Source organism: Durio zibethinus, chromosome 7 (genome assembly GCF_047325235.1).
Source record: "Durio zibethinus cultivar Kanyao isolate XHJ-2024 chromosome 7, ASM4732523v1, whole genome shotgun sequence".
NCBI classification, from domain to species: Eukaryota; Viridiplantae; Streptophyta; class Magnoliopsida; order Malvales; family Malvaceae; genus Durio; species Durio zibethinus.
In genome coordinates, this window is record NC_143168.1 from 27,598,725 (window position 1) to 27,617,009 (window position 18,285).

Genomic DNA, 18,285 nt, shown 5'->3' on the forward strand with positions numbered 1-18,285 from the left:
TGAAGCCGTGGATGTGTTACAGGGATTATGATTGTAATTGGGACATTAAAGAAACACAAATTTTTGCTAGTGATAAAGCTCACGAGAAATGGTGGCAAGTTTGTGATGCAATGCCTGAGAAATTGCAGCAATATTGTTGGTTGAATGTGCACATGAATTGGAGGAGAAAGAAATGGAGATGGATTCCTAGGAATCTTAGGCACCCTGATGAACATTGGAAGATTGTTGTAACACATCCTAGACAGTACAAATCTTGTTCAATGAAAAGGGTGCCAAATTCTTCAAGGGAATACTATAATTTATTTTGTTCATGATTTTTTTTTTGTTATTTGATACTGTGATAAACGTTTTTTTTTTTTTTTTTTGTGCTTGTCTTTATTATTAACTTCGAATTACTTTCAGTTTAATTCTAACACATGTGATTAATTTTTTTTTTTCAAAATACTAATTCTAAATGTAAAGTAGTAGTAACTTTTTTTTTTTTTTTTTACAAAAATTTAAAGTGATAGTTGCTTCTATAAAATCATCACTCATAAGGAGTTTTTTTTTTTTAATTTGAAATGGTGAATTTAGATTTAATAATTCTAAATTAAGGTTACATTCGAATTAAGAAATTAAAAATTACTTGAAAATCTAAACTCATGGTTTGGGGTTTTTTAAATTAAATAAAATTTTTTTGAAAGGTTTAGCTCGAATTGGATCAAACATGAAATTTAATTAATTTATTTATCTAATTTAAAAACCAAATTAAAAGAAAGTCAACTGGAAATTGTTTCAGTCCCCTCATCAGTCCATCACTTTTTTGCAAACCTTTTCTTCTCGTCAATGGAGCACACCATCTGTTATCAAATCCAGAAGGCGAAAATGATCTACGCAGCTTGGAAGCAGCTGAGACTTTTGGTCACTTCTTGCTCCTGTTTGTTGATCTTGTGGGGATAGAGAATTCTTCCTCAAATATTTATTTATCTTGTATTTTGAATTTTAACAATTTTTAATTAAAAAATTTTAATCTTATTAGGATTTGTATTTTATATATACATTAAGGCAAGTAAATTAAATAATATTGATTTACGCGTTCACACAAATTTAAATAGATAAATTTAATCTATAAATCGCACAAATCATAATTTAATTAATTAATATAATTACTCAATTTTCTTAGATATAAGGAAGTGGAGTTAGGACTCTGATATAATTTTCATGTAATCTTGCACTTTAAGATAGTCATTCACTTGGCTTAATCTCAGCTATTGATGCAACAGTTTAGCAATACAAGTGCTTAGTAATTTAAAAACTTAAATTGGTGAAGAGTATGCTGTTAATGTTTTTTTTTTTAAGGAAAATATATAAGTGGGAAGATGAAGAAGAAAATTTTTGTATCTAAAGTCGTTGATTTTGGGACTAAAATGTAAAACAAGAAAATGTATATACCCAAACCCTTGATTTTGGGGACTAAGATGAAGATGAAGAAAATATCTGTGTCCAAACCGTTGATTTTGAAAACCAAGATGAAGAAAAAGAAAATGTCTGTATCCAAGCCATTCACGCTACAAACTAATCACCCATAACTAATCCAACTTATTTAGTTAATTACGTTTTAACATATGTAACACATTTAACTAACATTCAAAACAGAGATATTCACATGTATTGCGCTAACATTACTTCTATATCTCTACATCTACCCAACCCATTCTCTCATTCTCCAAATCAACTATAACAGACGGAAAAAACAAAGTATAGGAAGAAATAAGATTTGTCCCACATCTAATAAAACATTCAATAGTGTCACTGAGTTTTTTGCTCATAATCCTACTGTGTGCAAGAGAGAAAGGGAAAAAAGAAGTAACCGAGATCGCAAAAAAGAAGGTACAACAAGAAAAGAACAACAAAAAAAGGCTGAGAAACCCAAGAAGAAGGCCAAGAAAGCTGAGGAGATGAACAAGAAAGCATAAAGCAAGAAAGCCAAGAAGAACAAAAAAATAGAAAATGAAAGAAGAAAGGCAACGGGCTTTTCCCATTAATTTTCTATTTATATTTTGTTGTTTGGACCCATATTTGTGGATTAGGTTTATAATAGCTATTGTGTTGGATTGTAGGGAAGCTTTTCTGTACTCCAATAGTTATCAAGATTCTTATTCTTTTCCTGATTTTTTTATAATTTTTATTTTCGATATTATTACAACTTATGATAATTGGTATTAATTTGGCTGGTTGTGAAGTTAACGAGGAATTGTCATAACATGACTCACCTCGATTCGCTTATTCTTATGTAAGTACGCTCATGCCAGGAAGCTTGAGAAAGAAATGATGCTTGTCAATAATCTTTCACATCCAAACATTGTTGTGAGTGATGACTGCACTGTTCTGCATATGATTGAATTGATTAAGCGTATTGCCTTTTTTTACTGGGACATTACTTTCCATTTTCAGAGATTTTTGCCTTTATTCTAATGGTGTTTTTACAAACTTCTGTTTCTGGGGCCAAGTCCACGAGGGTACTTCGTATTGAATTGTTTCTGAAGTCATGTGGCAGACAGCGCATTGTTTGTAGGAATAACTAGATCGCTACAAAAATCTAATTGTTTAGATGTTTGCCACTTCTCTTTGACATGGCTTTCAGTGAATTTGATTACGTTACATCTATGAGGTCCTTGAAGCTTTTAAATGATATTAGGGCTATCTTTTGCTAGTTTCTGCATGTACTCTATAATTATTAATCAGCTATAGTTGCAGCATGTACAGTGGGTCTCCGTAGAATGTAATGATTGATATGCGATTAGTTATTTATAGTATATTCATGTACCAAAATTACCGATATTTTATGGATGTAATTTTCTAGTTTTGCTTATATATAAAGTGTTATGTTTGGAGATTAAAATGTAATATGATCATGTTATCTTAAAAAAAAAAATTAAAATAATATAATTATTTTTAATTATTTTAAAATTTTTTAATAAATTGATATAATTTGTTAAATAAAATTTATATATTTATTTCAACTAATGATATATTTTTATATATCCAAATATAAACCATATAAAAATATAAAATCGTTTCATAATATCTCATTGGCTAACATCATCTCCAATGTTCGAGTAATTTTTTCAAACCAATTTTCTAGCTTTTCATAAAACTAAGCAAATTTATCATTTACTCATCTGTAAAAAAAAAATAAAAAGAAAATAAGTAAATCATAGCTCAGTAAGTATAGGCTCACACACTTTACTAGATTAAGTATTGTTTTCATATATACATATAGATCATTCAAGACATTCGTTAAATCATAATGTTAAAACATTTCAAAAATCATCATTTTATCAAAAATTTTATAAATTATAAATCAATAACAAAATATGTCAATTCATAAATAATTACAAATATGATGTTATTCAAATATCGTAATCAAACAAATCATTAATCAATATTTGAAAATCATTATAAATCATCTCCATATATAAATCATGGATCAATTTTTAAAAAATCATCATCATCGTTATTATAAATTATCATTATCATTAGTTTATCGTTAGTTACGGTCACTACTATAATCTATGACATTAATCATATCGATAATTTCATTATCATGATCATTGTTAACTATTATAATCCGCTAACCAAAACCTTACGCTAACTACTATAATCCATTAACAATGTTGTATGATCATGGCTATGTTAACTACTATAACCTGTTAGCCATGGTCATAAAATTAGTTATGGTGTCGATGATTCCACTTATCAGAGATATAAAAACGTAATTATCATAAAATCGTTCCTTAAGCATAAATTATTTTTTCATTTCATTCATCAGCATGATCCATCATTTATACAGTAAAAACACAAAATAATCATATGCTTAATTCTATTTTCATATATCGAAAATAAAGAAATAAAACGTTTATTCATTTAAAAACATACATATATATATTTAAAAACAAGTAAAGTGTATGAGAGTTTACTTACCTCCTTTTGATTTCACCACTTAGTTTTTCTCTCAAAATAATTAATGATCTATTCAAGATAATTTCAATATAATAAAAATTAATCAACCTATTTCAAGACCAATGATACAAAAAATAATTAAGTTAAACAAGGGTTAACTCAATTAATTAATATTGATAGCTTGAGCTCATTTCATTAAAACAACCATCAAGATATCCAACTCAGAATTAAGATCTCTTTAATGCATTAGAAATTAGATTTGATAAGCTTTCTAACCATATATGACCCACTTCGTAATTTCTTGTGGATTAATTATAATAATTTTTGAAATCTACGTCATATGCTACTACTAGACAGCCTATATATCTTCTAATAAAAATTACATATTAATTCATAAGAAACTTCAAATTCAATTCCACTTGTTTCGGTGGAAAGAAAACTTAATAAACTTTCCAAACATATATGGTTGAATCTGTAAATCCTTGTATAAAAATTAAAATAATTTTTGAAATTCAACCCTAATGCTACTACCTTATAGCATGCATATCCTTAAATAAAAATTAAATAACTCTCCATAAAAAACTCAAATTTGACTTCTATTTATTTCATTAGAAAGTAGATTCAACAAACTTTCCAACAATATATAATACTTATAGTAATAATCTATCCATTAATACAAAATTTTATTTTAATTTACTGTTGCAAATTATAGAGTCTTATCCAAAAACATAACTTCTCCTTCAATTTTTAAAAACTCAAATCCTCACTTTTAACTTTTAAACTCCATTCAATAATCATCAATAAATCTTAAGAACATGAAATAAACAAAGTCCAATAATTTACCTAAATAGATCATGAAGATTAATGAAATATTTTATAATTTTTCTTGATTTTTCGCTTAGAACTTCAACTCTAAATAATAGTAACCAATATAGCATATCTCTTAAATAAAAAGATGGCATATACTCACTTTTAAGAGTTTAACTCGATTATAGTTTTCAATTTTGAATCTTGTACTTAATTTTTTTATACTCTTTAATCCTAAGAAAAATAAGAAAAAAAAACTCATATTTTCTTTTTTATTTTACAATATTAAGTTTTTCTCTAATAAAACATTCAGTCACTTTTTTTTAGTAATTAACTTTTTAATTAACTTAATAAATTTTAGTAATAGTCTAATCTAATTATCATTTGATCTGGGGTATAACATAAAGTGTTGGCTGTGTGGTGACTGAGATGGCCACTAGAAAGTCTCATTTGAGCCAACAATACCAAGAGTTACCTGGCCTCTTACAATTTTAAAGATTTGTTCTATAAGATTTTCTTTCATCATTGTACGTATAAGTCTGTTTAGATTGCCGCACTTAATACTTTAAGGATTATTTCATGTTTTTTTTTTCTTAGATAGCACTATGTAAATTTTTTTTTGTTATAAGTTTGTCTCTATTATTAGTTTTTAATTACTTTAATTTAATTTTAACATATGTAATTATATATTCCTTCAATCTTAAAATATTTGTCATATATTAATTTTTATGAAATTTAAAAAAAAAATAATTTTAATGCATTTAATATATTTAATATTAAATTTTAAAATTTTTTATACAAATTAAAATTTCATGATTTTCAATGTCAAAAAGTAAAAAAAATCATAAAAAATATTTTTAAAATATAAAAACAATAAGATTTTTAGATATTAAAAACATAAAACATAATTTTGGGATATCCAAAAAAAAAAAAAAGATAGATGAAGAAAATGAGACTAAGACATTATTTTTTATTTTTCAAAATACTAATTCAGAATGTAAAGTAATAGCATTTTTTTTAATTTAAGGTGATATTTGCTTATATAAAATAATTAATTTTAAGAATAATTTTTAAATTATAATAGAATATTCAATATGTTACTTAAATTTTAAAAATTTTTAATTTTGTATATAAATTATGAATATATTAACCAATTTGATACTTAAAAAGTTTTTTATGCATCACGTTTTATCATTTGAAATTATTTACATTAAAAATAAATATCATATTAATTAATATATTTATAATTTAAGTATTACATTAAAAATTTTTAAAGTTCAAATATTATATTAAATATTTCATTATAATTTAAAAGTCATTAAGGACATTAACTCTTTGTAAAGCCTCATTTATAAAAAGTTTTATTTTTTTGATATTTGATCCGATGAATTGAGATTTAATAATTCTAAATTAAGGTTACATTTATTTAAGGATTTTAAAAATTACTTAAAAATCATGGTTTAAGGGTTTTTAAGTTACATAAAAAACAGTAAAATTTTAAGAGAGAACTATATAATTATAAAGTATTTAAAGATCTATGATAAGTTCTTGGTTATTTTTCACTTTTTTTTTTATTATCTAAAAAACCCATCTAGGCTGAAATAGGAAATTTTAATAAAAAAAAGTTCTTCCGGAATAGAAAGATTGCTCCATGTTATTTAATCGGGTTAAAACAACCCGAATCCAAACTTTAAAAACCCGAGCTTACGCTCCGTTAAAAGAGATGAAATAGCCGTTTGAAATAGCTGTCAGTCGAACGGCTCACATTCATCCATTTGAATTCAAAATTGAATCTAATCAAAAAGGAAAACCCTACGCTTCAGTTTATCGCTTTAAACTCTCTTAGCTCTCTCGCCAATTTCTCGATCTTGTCTCTTTGATCTCTCAATTTCTCTTCTGGGATCATAAATTTTGCTCATCGAATTTTCTTTTCTTGTAATCGAGTTCTTGTTTTTGTATCAAAAGGTGGAAATGTCCTCGGGGAGTTGCGATCAGATCGTTCATGATAAAGGTTAGCGCTTCCGTTTTCTTTGTTTTTCGTCTTCAATTTTGCTTATCGAAATTTCTGATTTGTTAAAAAAAGAATCCGTATTTTTTAGATCAAACGGTGGAGACTTGCGAGTCAAGGCCTTATCCGAACTTTGACACAGGTTTGTTCTTTTCTTTTTCTTTTTTTTCCTTTCTTTATTTTAAAGAAAATTTTAGGCAAATTTTGAAGAAATCTTCTCTAAATTGGAAAAGAAATTAGCGATTTGGTATATTTTTACATGTTCGAAACCCTAGAAAATTCTTACTGGGATTATGCATGTTAGGCAATTTTTTGATGATTGATTGATTCTTGTGACTTGCTTGTTTAGTTCAAAACTTAGAAAACGTGGCATACATTAAGTTGATTTTAAGCGCTTTTTTCAATTGATTAGAAGTCTTGATTAGGGTCTATGAACCCTTCGTATTGCCTGGAAATTGTGTTGTAATTCTTCTGTTTTCTTTAATTTATTCGTACATTTGTATGCTTCAAATGCTAATATTTGGAACAAAACTTATGCTTTTTATGTACTTGTATAATCAGAATACTAATGTGAAGATTTTTGGCTCTTTCTTTAGAACTAGTAGAAGAGACTAACAATTCTATGGATGAGGATAGTACATCCAACATGAATCAAGAAATTTCTCCTGCTCAGGGGCCAACTCTTCCTATATTACAGAAAGTTATTAATTTGAGTAACAGTGTTCAGGTAAAGCATAATAGGTTATTGTTTCTCTGATTAATAGAATTTTTTCTTATGAGCTTTGTGTTATTTTAAGAATTTGACTTGGTAACTTTCATAACTTAATGTCATAGAATTTGAAGAAAGAGCATGAAATTCTGTCTAATCAAGTGAAGTCTTTTCCTGGCCATGAAGTTGTAGGAACTCTTCAGCTTCTCAGTAAGTACCCAATAGATTGAATATAACTACCGTATTGAATCTGTGTTTTTTATTTTGGTTTGAATTGCTTTTCTTTTTCCTGTTTGGTATAGATAATGAATATGAACTTCTGAAGAAGAAATACCTAGATGAGTCATCGGAGAGGAAGCGCCTTAACAATGAAGTGATTGAGCTTAAAGGAAACATCAGGGTCTTCTGCAGATGTAGACCACTAAACCAAGTTGAAATTGCGAATGGGTCCTCTTCTGTTGTTGAATTTGACTCGTCCCAGGATTCTGAGCTACAGATTATTTCTTCTGATTCTTCCAAGAAGCAATTCAAGTTTGACCATGTATTTAGGCCTGAGGATGGCCAAGGTAACCTAAGATCTATTGACTCAGTTTACTATAACCTGAGTCCTCTTGACCGAGTTTAGTATAAATATTTTTAATTCTGTGTTTTATTAATCATGCAGAGGTTGTATTTGCACGAACTAAACCCATTGTCATTTCTGTATTGGATGGCTATAATGTGTGCATATTTGCCTATGGGCAAACTGGAACTGGGAAGACATTTACTATGGAGGGAACACCAGAAAATAGGGGAGTTAACTACAGGACATTGGAGGAGTTGTTTCGAGCTTCTGGAGAGAGGTGTGGTGTAATGAAATATGAGCTATTTGTCAGTATGATGGAGGTTTACAATGAAAAGATAAGGGACCTACTAGGAGAAAATTCCAACCAGCCTACTAAAAAGTTAGTCCTCTAACGTTGGTTTTTTTTTTTTTTTTTTATATGGTTGGCCAATTATTGTAGTATGGTTGCAAAAAACACACTTATATCTCTATCTAGCTTGAGCACCAGTTAATTACTTTTCTCTTCATGAAGAAAGAAATCCATTGGCACATACTTCATTGACTATTCTTATGGGCAATCTGTTGAGAAGACACCATTGATTTTGGAAAATAAAATAAACCTCATAATTTCTAACCAATCTCTTACTAAAGGGTTTTGTAAAATGTAATTTAGGAAACACCAGTTTTAGAGGGTTTAAGTCCTAATTGAATTCCTACATTATGTTGATAAAGGTTGGAGATCAAGCAAGCAGCAGAAGGGACACAAGAAGTTCCAGGACTTGTTGAAGCTCGTGTTTACAGCACAGAGGAAGTCTGGGAGCTGCTAAAGTCTGGAAGCCAGGTCAGATCTGTTGGAGCCACCAATGCCAATGAATTAAGCAGCCGTTCTCACTGGTAATATATTATTTTCTGTTTTGTTTCTGAATTATGTTTAAGAGGCTAGACTTTTTGTGATCTAATTAAATCAGAAAACTTTGTTATCCAACAATGGTGCATCCTAGCATTTCTGTTTTACCAGTCTATAATGACCCAAATTGTCTCTTTGCAGCTTGTTGCGTGTAACTGTAAGGGGAACTAATTTGATAAATGGCCAGAAGACTAGGAGTCACCTGTGGCTGGTAGATTTGGCTGGCAGTGAGCGTGTGGGAAAGATTGAAGTCGAAGGTGAAAGGTTGAAGGAATCCCAGTTTATAAATAAATCTCTCTCAGCGCTTGGTGATGTGATTTCTGCACTTGCATCCAAAACAGGCCATATTCCCTATAGGTTTCTCCCTCTCTCTAGTTTGCGTACACACACAACACATGTGCACAACACCGCAAAAATATGTATGTCTAGCATTAACGGTTTTAACTCTTTCTACTTTTCCATGGTAAACCAGGAACTCCAAGCTAACACATATACTACAGAGCTCTCTAGGTAAGCTTTTGTCTCACCATGGTATCACTGGAAGTTGATCCCCTATACCAGGGGCTAGTTGATCCGGAAAGATTGCCCATGAATGATCTATATTCATTTATAGGGGCCTAATTGCAAACTTTATGGGTATCATAATCAGGTATCATTATCAGAGGGTGTTACTAATTGAATCACGAAATGCAGGAGGAGATTGCAAGACCGTGATGTTTGTACAGATCAGCCCAAGTACTGCAGACCTTGGGGAGACCCTCTGTTCATTGAATTTTGCTAGCCGAGTCAGGGGGATTGAAAGTGGTCCTGCTCGCAAACAGGTGGACTTCACTGAACTTTACAAGTATAAGCAAATGGTATGGCAAATTGGTGGAATTTAAAAAATTTTCCTTCCAACTTTTCAGGTTGATTCAATTTGTTTGACCTCTGGTTATTGATTAACAGGCAGAAAAGTTAAAACATGATGAGAAGGAAACAAAGAAGTTGCAGGATAATGTACAGTCCTTGCAGTTGAGACTGGCTGCTAGAGAACATATATGCAAAAGTCTCCAAGAAAAGGTAATTATTACCAAACAAGCCGAAGCAATTCTTTCTGAGATGATAACTACTCTCAGCTTCTTTGCTGGGTAGTGGGACAGCTTGTTGCCTTTTTCTGAGCATGAACTGTTCCATCTCCTATCTGATTTTTTTCTTCATGATGTTTTGTTTTATTTCCTTCTTTGGTATTTGATGATAGGTTCGTGACCTTGAAAATCAATTAGCAGAGGAACGGAAAACCAGATTAAAGCAGGAAACCAGAGCTTTTGCTGCTGCTGCTTCTACTAGACCATCTCTTCAACAGGCAGCAGAGAAGACCAAAATGGAGAAAAAACCACCACTGGGTCCATCAAAACTGAGGTTACCGTTGAGAAGAATCACCAATTTCATGCCCCCAGCATCACCTATGCCCACCAACAAAAAGACAACTAGAACGTCCATGGCAGCAATAAATGACAAAGAAAACAACTTCAAAACTGTGATGGCACCAACAAACGCAAAAAACCTTTTGAAACCGAGGCGTACTTCCATTGCTGTCAGACCTCCAACAACTGCAACACAAGTTCTTCAGCCTAAAAGGCGAGTATCCATTGCTAACCTCCGGCCAGATTCACACATGACAACACCACTCCGCAGCTCTGCTTTTGGTTTCAACAATGGTGGTACAATGGATAGACCATCATTAGTGCGGGATCCCAGGAAGGCAAGATATTCAAGATTGTTTTCTCCATTACCAGAGTTTAGGAACCCATCAGAGACAACACCTTCCGCCATGAGAAGCAGCAGCAAGTTCATGGGGAGTCCTCCTGAACCGGCAGGTTTATGGAAGCCTAGGCATCCAACCGTTGTTGCTTTGCAAAGGAAATCGTTGGTGTGGAGTCCGCTCAAGTTAAGAGGCATGCAAAGTTACAGAAAATCATCACTGTTGCCTTTACGACCTTCAGCTGAGAGGGAATGAAATCTTGCTTTCAGAGTCTTTTATGCTCAATACCTAAATAACAGCTAAAATTTTCATCTCTGCTGCACATATTAGTAGATTACCAAAAGTCTGACATACAACATTCTTTCTTCTATGATATGGTCTATTATTTGTGTAGTGTACACTGTACCATGTATCCATGTTTTCCAGGTTTCCAGCTCCTTCAAAAAGGCAACATTCTTGCAGTTTATTTTTAATGCCCTATACTTGTTATCAAATTCTGGCGATGATTGCCGCCCCCCCCCCCCCCCCCCAAAAAAAAAAAAAAAAAAAAAAACCCAAAAAAGGAGTAGTAAAGAAAGTAACGGGAAAGAAAATAAGAAGAGAAAAATAATGTTCCTGCAGATTAAAAACAGAAAACTAAAAAATTCCTGCAGAGTAATGTTCTCTTTTGCTTGGACAATTTGGCAGTTGGTAGTTATTAATAGTACTTTAACTTCATGGCTGCCCCATCATCAAGCTGCTTCAACTGCTGCTACTGCTCTGCTTCCAAACACAACTCTTCAATTTCATACACTAACTTTCCCTTGTCTTTTTCTTGTCCAATCTTCAATGGCTGCAATGGAATTTCACTAAGCAGAACTGGGTTTACCTCAAGAACATATGCCAAGTTTGAGAAAATCCAAGGTGACCCTTCTGAAGCCAATCTTGAAGATACTTCAGTTTCTTCTGGGCAAACACAGCAACAAACTCTTCAAGAAAAAGATGACACGTTTAGTATGTTCTTACTTCTTTATTCCCTGGGTATTACTTCTTTTTGTTTTCTCATTGGTTTATCTAGGAGTTTGGTGAATCAGTTTGATGTATATTTTGATACCCATTTCTTGGTGATGCATTTTAAAGAAAAAAATGAAAAAATTGTGAAAGGGTCTTGGTTTTATCTTTTATGTTTCAGCTGCTTACCATCTGACTTGGAGGGTACAGTCAGGTAATCAGGTCAAGCAAGTGCCTTGTTTGTTTCTTCAGGAGGAATGAGAGCTACCGTATGTGTCAATGAAAGATATAATCTTGTTCTTTGAATTGAATGCAATTCTTACTCCCATTTCTATACTTTAATTTAAGATGGTAGATTGTTTAATTTTTAACAGGTTGAGCTCCTAATACCTCAGCTACAGTTTCCTGATGGTGAAGGTGTACAAGCTGAGTTTTGGGAACTATCAAGAATTTTCTTGGATACACTTAAAGAAGGAACTCGATGTCAGGTTAGTTGGAACTGCAACTTTAAGTTTAAGAACCATGGCAATCTTAGTTATGCCTAGAAAATTGGAGTTTGTGAATGAAATCCAAAAGTTTTGATTTGTAACATGGAGAATTACAATATCGAGTGAACCATTTTCTCACCTTTATCCCTATATAAGTTCTGAAAATCTGTATGTAAGAAAGTTGGAGCCATATTTCCAGATGATGGAGCTGCTGCGTAATTGACCAAATTTGAGTCTGATGCTCCAAAAGATTTATCAACTCTGTTGCTATGATTAGGTTGAAATATATTACCAATTACTCCTAATTTCCTGCCTTCCCATGCTTAAATCCTCTCTTCTTTGATCATTTCTAGATTATGGAAGGTGTTTTATGATGATAGAGACAGGCCTGGCGGATATCTGCTTGCAAAAGAACTTGTGAGCCGTCCTGTTGCAGAAGAACTTGAGGTTAGTTGCTTACACACACTTCTCCGTCATTTTTCCATGAGTTCGTTAGATCTGATAAAAATAAATCTGCTTGAATTGTCTGAAAAAGAATGTCCTGTGCAAAACCCAAAAATCCCTTGCCGTTTAATTGATAAAACAAAACTAGCATATACAATCTTAAGATTCAAAGTTAGCTCTTGTGATACAATCTAAATCAAACCTTCCTTTTGCTAATATCAGTAAATTTTACGATACAGTCTGTACTGTACTTTCCTTTTGATAATAAGTAATATCTCTCTCATGGTTGGCTCAAAGTTGTAAGTGTTCGGACAACAAGAAAATGACCCTACAGGTATGGTATCTAGGATAGAGAGAAGATGGGATCAAAATTGCACTGGCATCATATACATGGCTATAAAATCAATTTACATTTTCCTACAAACCATTATTACATATCCCAAATGCAAAAGGAGTCTCGCAATTCCTCTTAGTTATGCTCCTCTCTCCTCCAGTAACCAACAGAACATCAAGTTTTAGCATTGTGAATGTCTTTCTGTTATCATTGTACACTTCTGTTCAGCTACCTTTCCCCAAAGAAACACGCACAACAAATCACCAGCAAATGCTCATATATTATCTGTTGCACTTTCTTTGACGAAAGCTGAAACACTGTTGGCTGGATGTGGTTTTCAGGATCAGACATTACTTTGATCTACTCATAGGTCAAAACCAATCAACATTTTTGGCGGAAGTTTTCGGTTGCTTCTTTGGCTTTTGGTACCTATTGTTTTCAAACTTAGCTTTAACTATAAGAGAATAAAGCAAGTCTGCCTCTGCTGAAATATCAAAAGGCACGTTCAGGATGCTACAGAAAACCATACACAAAACATCAGTAAAAAGCCAATAAGAAATGTTTAATGAAACTAAAAGATTGTCAGAGCCTTCCGCAAGTAGAAGGTCTATCTAGTTTGTAAAACCATAGCAGATGAGGTAGCTTAACTCATTGAACTTTAGGGAAAAATGTGCAGCATAACAAATGAAATTCACTTGCTAATTAGATCAAAGCCACAAGACAAGCAAACTCCAGTATTTGAAGAGGCAGGTACCTATTTAAGTGGCCTGGTAGTATCCAAGTCAATCATAGCCCTTTAAGTACTCCTACAGAATAGCAACCAAAATTTCTTGGAGACAGCTAAGAGATACGTACCTATCAAGTAGCTCCTCTAGAATAATTCTTTGGGAAGGTGTCACAAAATGGATGCAACTTCTTGGGCACTGACCAACTGCAAGCTGAACTTGGTAGTCTTCAGGATGTCCTGATTAATAGCAAATTGGTAATGAAAAAGAAACTGAGAAAGTTATTGCGTAAAATTCTCTGTTACTGTTCTTAAAATGTTTAAAACCACCATATAATACCATCCTTTCAAGTATCAGAAAGAAATCTCACCCCCTGGCCATTTTGTTCTAGATGCGAGTCAAATACATGAGAAAATAATTAAACAAGAAACCTTCTGGTGTATATACCAACCTTGAGAAGTTGCACGTGCAGTTCCAGTTGAAGGATCATATGTGAATGCATGAGGGGCTCTCTTTACACATGAATATGGACACCCTACAGTTGTTTCAGAACGATGATGCTAAGAGGGCAGAATAAACACATATCACATCATTGTTTTACGTAAGAAAACTAGCAATATGTCTAACTTGGACAACTTTCTGCCAGAATTAAAGCAGCTCGAATAAAATGTTGAATTATCTCATTAATTACCTTTGCCAACGCAAAGAACTTCATTAACAAAAACATCAAATGCTTCGCATTCAGGGCTGTCAAAGGGATCTAAACATTCCCTACACAATGCACATATCCAACCGGTAACATTGCACCCCAAAAATGTACCAGAAACTAACAAAACAGAGAACTGAAAGAGCAATAACAAACCAAACTGATACAAATCATTGAAAAACACATTTACTACCGTAAACACATTCATGATTGCCAAATACAAGTAATAGATCAAAATTTTCAAAACTAGCAAAATATAGTTCCTGAATTCTTCATAAAAGGGGGGGAAAACACGGAACAAGAAATTTACCTCTCAATGATCTCGGACCGGCTGTAATTGGATAAGAGCTGCAGACATTATCAAACCAAATTAATCACTAAATTTCCTATAAGAAAATTTACCAAAAAGAACAAATTGGCAACCCTAAATCATTGAAATCCTACAATTACGAACATATATTAATAAGTAATGAAACGATATTACATTTAAGTAACATAAAGGGGAATCCTTAGACTAGAAATTAAATGGACAAATAAAATAGGAAAAAAATAGAAAACCTCATAGGCCTGGATTACACGGCGGATCATCGTATCAGAATCTCCTCCATCTCTGTTTACATCAGGATGATACTGCTTCACCTTTGAACAAAAAGAAATATATATATAAATAAATAAATTCTTTTTTAAATCTCGTTAAAAATTTCTTTTCTTTTCCCCTCAGTTTTCTTGGCAAATGAACAGATAATTTAAACCTTGAAGCTAATTGTGAAGTAAAGAAAAGAAAAAAAAAAGTTCAATTTTATTTATTTTTACTCTACTTTGGAGCGGAAAGCAGCTTTGAGCTCGTCGGCGGAGCAGTAAGGGTGGACGCCGAGGATGGAATAAGCGGAGGAAGTGGAGAGAACCGGAGGAGGATCCTCTCCGGTTCTACCTCTGCAATTAACTGTCGGTCGAGAAGAGAAACGACGACGTGGGGACCTCATACCAAAAGAAGAGAAAATTTGACCGTTGGGATCTGTAACAGTTCTCGGTAGTGGAAGAACCGGAGTGATTGAACTGTAGAGACACAAAAATTTCATTCTCTCCCTCTAGATTTTGATTTTCTGTTGGTGTTCGTTTCTCTCTTATTGTGCTTTATAACTAACTCATTGCCAGAAATTGGTTGGATTTTTTTTTCTTTCTGAGAATTAGGGAGAGCAAAACGGAGCGTTTCGAATCTGGTGGGGTGGGGCTCCGAATGACTAGACTAGGTTTTTCAAGTGAGATTCGTTAAGTTCTTAACTAAAAATAATTAAATCAAAATCAATAAATTAAAAATTACATAAATTGAGTATACAAAATTTTTAAAAAAATTAAAAAGTTTGATATATATTTTTAAATAGATATTTTTAATAAAAATATTAATAAAATATTTATTATTAAATAAATATCAATCAAATTTAAATTATAAATAATATTTTTAATAATTTTTTTATACCTTATTGATATTTATATTAAATTTATCAATCTATCATTTGAAATTTTTATTAATGTTTTTATTAAATTACTTTTAAAAAAATTATTTTTAAAAAAAACTTCAAAACTTTCACCTAAAGAACTTCACGAAAATTTTTTCCTCGAACTTGCTATTTTACCATTGTTAAATTGAAGATAAAAACATCAAAAAGGTTAGAACATAAAATACTCAATAGTTTCTCTATTAATGTATTTATAGTCCCTGGCTTCTTGGTGTATGTAACTGAGAATAAACGTCTTGTCTGGCACATAACCTTCATCTAACATGAGTCTGAATAGCTCCTCCAAAACCCCATATATGACCTCAGCTTGCGGGTGCATTCTGTCCCGAACAACAAAGCTGTGGACTTTGTTTTCAATCTCTATCCAACTTATCCCGGTTTCTTTCACCACCCCTATTTCCTTCATTCTCTTAATGGTCGTTGCTCTTTCTTTCCATTTGCCTCTTGAAGAATATATGTTTGCCATTGAAACATATGGCACTGGGCTTTGCGGTGTTTGCAAAAGTAACTGATCAGCTGCATATTTCCCTGTTTCAGAATCACCGTGAATGCCGCAGGCACCAAGCAATGCTTGCCAAACAAGCACATCTCGCTTAATAGGCAATCCCTCGATGAAAGTCTTAGCTTCATTTAGGAGCCCTGCCCGGCCTAACATGTCAACCACACATGCATAGTGTTCTACCCTGAGAATTATTCCATGCACATCAGTCATGGATTTCAAGACCTTCATGCCCTTTTCGACTAAGCCCACATGGCTACAAGCATGAAGCAATGAGAGGAATGTAACATCTGTTGGCTCTATACCTTCTGATCTCATCTCCTCATATAACTGTAGTGCTCTAAAGCCATGCCCGTGACGAGCAAAAGCTGCAATCATAGAGTTCCACGAGATTGAGTTCCTTTGAGCCATTCGACTGAAGACTTTGACTGACTCCTCTAAATCTCCACACTTGGAATACATGTTGATGAGCCCATTATTAACATAAGAGTTAAAACCAAAATTTCTTTTGATGCTTAAAGAATGAATCTGCTTACCCAAACTCAATGAAGTATCCTCACCAAATACCCCCAAAACAGCTGACAGCATGTTAGGATCAATTTCAATTCCTGACTCAAACATTTTTACAAAAATCCGTTTAGCTTCTTCCTCGAATCCATTTTGTGCCAAACCCACAAGGATTACAGTCATAGAAACCTCATCAAGATCTTGTGCAGATTCAAAAATCTGCCAAGCATCATTCACATTTCCACATTTAGAATACATGTCCATTAGTGAACTCTCAATACAGAGTTCGGACTGAAACCCTAGCTTCCATAAAAGACCATGAATTTGACGCCCTTCCTTTAGTGCTTGCAAACCAGAACATGCCATCAATGTGCTTAAATAAGTTAAAGAATTTGGACACACTGATCCCAAACGCATGTTATTAAACAATTCCAAGCTTTCTTCATACAAGTCATTTTGCACTAGCCCTGATATCATAGCTGTCCAAGTAATAGCATTCCTTTCAAACATCTCATCAAAAACCTGTCTCCCCGAACTCAAACTTCCACATTTAGAATATGAAGTTATCAAAGCATTCCCTACACTAATTTCCCTTTCATATCCATTCAAAAACACTAATCCGTGCATCATCTTATTAACATAACAAAACTCCATACCATCACAAGCTGATAAAATAGTAGTCAAAGTCGCTTGATCAAACCAACAAAAACCCGATTTTCTCATCTGTTTGAAGTACCCAAAACCCTTATCAAACTCCCCATTCCTTAAAAACCCGGAAACCATCGTGTTCCACGAAATGGTATCTCTTATTGGCATTTCATCAAACAGCTTCGTCAAATCAGTTAAAGTGCCACATTTTGAGTACATTCCAAGGAGAGAATTACAAATAACAACAGCATTATTGGAATCCTTAAAATCTTCATTTGGATTAAAAATTTCAGGGTTTTTTACGAGGGAAGCGTGGATAGAGGAACCCAGAAGGAAAAATCCTTGTTTCCCAAAGATGGATAACAGGAGGCTTATGTCTATATGGTTGAGAACAAGTTCGGAGGGATATGAAAATGGGAATTGGTAGAGTCTTTGGGTTTTGAATGGGGAGAAGAGAGAGGAGAAACATGAAGGAAGGTTGGGAGTCAGTTTTTGGAAAACCCATTTGGATTTCATCCACGAAAATTCGAAAGTTCAGGATAGAAATATGTTTTGTTTTGTTGTGTTTGGAGGGAAGCAAGGGCCTTTTAAGAAGTTAAAAGCAATGGACGGGGCTTTAGAAAGGGTAGTAGGATGAAAGTCAATTGGGCTTTGATTTAATGTAATTTTGAATCACCAATGAAATATTTAAAAATGTTAATTCAATCATTTCGGTAAAATTTGAATCGAATTATTTAAAATTAAATTAATTATTTTATTTAATTTAATT

At 32.6% G+C, this 18,285-nt stretch overlaps 4 protein-coding genes across 9 annotated transcripts; 2 read left to right on the top strand and 2 right to left on the bottom strand.

The window, feature by feature from the left end:
• The first annotated feature begins 6,454 nt into the window (after positions 1-6,454).
• On the top strand, positions 6,455-11,117 carry LOC111277293 (kinesin-like protein KIN-14S). Of its 2 annotated transcripts, none has more exons than XM_022863644.2 (12): positions 6,455-6,760; positions 6,849-6,899; positions 7,354-7,484; positions 7,592-7,676; positions 7,769-8,032; positions 8,131-8,410; positions 8,743-8,904; positions 9,059-9,274; positions 9,390-9,427; positions 9,611-9,774; positions 9,863-9,976; positions 10,155-11,117. In XM_022863644.2, the coding sequence occupies exons 1-12, from the start codon at positions 6,721-6,723 to the stop codon at positions 10,911-10,913; spliced, it is 2,304 nt and encodes a 767-aa protein (XP_022719379.2). In that variant the 5' UTR covers positions 6,455-6,720; the 3' UTR covers positions 10,914-11,117. The 2 variants fall into 2 exon arrangements, with proteins under 2 accessions (XP_022719379.2, XP_022719380.2); XM_022863645.2 differs by having other exon boundaries at positions 6,480-6,760; positions 9,611-9,738.
• A 64-nt stretch (positions 11,118-11,181) lies between these two features.
• On the top strand, positions 11,182-17,964 carry LOC111277294 (uncharacterized). Of its 2 annotated transcripts, none has more exons than XM_089764168.1 (5): positions 11,182-11,651; positions 11,830-11,917; positions 12,023-12,136; positions 12,490-12,583; positions 17,810-17,964. In XM_089764168.1, exons 1-2 carry the CDS (start codon positions 11,375-11,377, stop codon positions 11,907-11,909), a joined length of 357 nt encoding a protein of 118 aa, XP_089620294.1. In that variant the 5' UTR covers positions 11,182-11,374; the 3' UTR covers positions 11,910-11,917; positions 12,023-12,136; positions 12,490-12,583; positions 17,810-17,964. The 2 variants fall into 2 exon arrangements, with proteins under 2 accessions (XP_089620294.1, XP_089620293.1); XM_089764167.1 differs by lacking the exon at positions 17,810-17,964 and adding an exon at positions 15,181-15,326.
• LOC111277295 (Chaperone DnaJ-domain superfamily protein) lies at positions 12,773-15,595 on the bottom strand. 4 transcript variants are annotated; one of them, XR_016343748.1, is made up of 8 exons: positions 15,164-15,593; positions 14,904-14,984; positions 14,656-14,693; positions 14,331-14,410; positions 14,091-14,174; positions 13,770-13,878; positions 13,563-13,681; positions 13,307-13,427 (listed from the first exon to the last, which is right to left on the bottom strand). XR_016343748.1 is itself a non-coding variant. In XM_022863648.2 (7 exons), exons 1-7 carry the CDS (start codon positions 15,422-15,424, stop codon positions 13,286-13,288), a joined length of 795 nt encoding a protein of 264 aa, XP_022719383.2. In that variant the 5' UTR covers positions 15,425-15,587; the 3' UTR covers positions 12,773-13,285. The 4 variants fall into 4 exon arrangements, 2 of the variants coding, with proteins under 2 accessions (XP_022719383.2, XP_089620292.1); XM_022863648.2 differs by lacking the exon at positions 13,563-13,681 and having other exon boundaries at positions 12,773-13,427; positions 15,164-15,587; XM_089764166.1 differs by having other exon boundaries at positions 13,285-13,681.
• Positions 15,938-18,146, bottom strand: LOC149518290 (Tetratricopeptide repeat (TPR)-like superfamily protein). The gene has a single exon (XM_089764165.1). It carries the CDS (start codon positions 18,030-18,032, stop codon positions 16,014-16,016), a length of 2,019 nt encoding a protein of 672 aa, XP_089620291.1. The 5' UTR covers positions 18,033-18,146; the 3' UTR covers positions 15,938-16,013.
• Between the last annotated feature and the right edge of the window lie 139 nt (positions 18,147-18,285).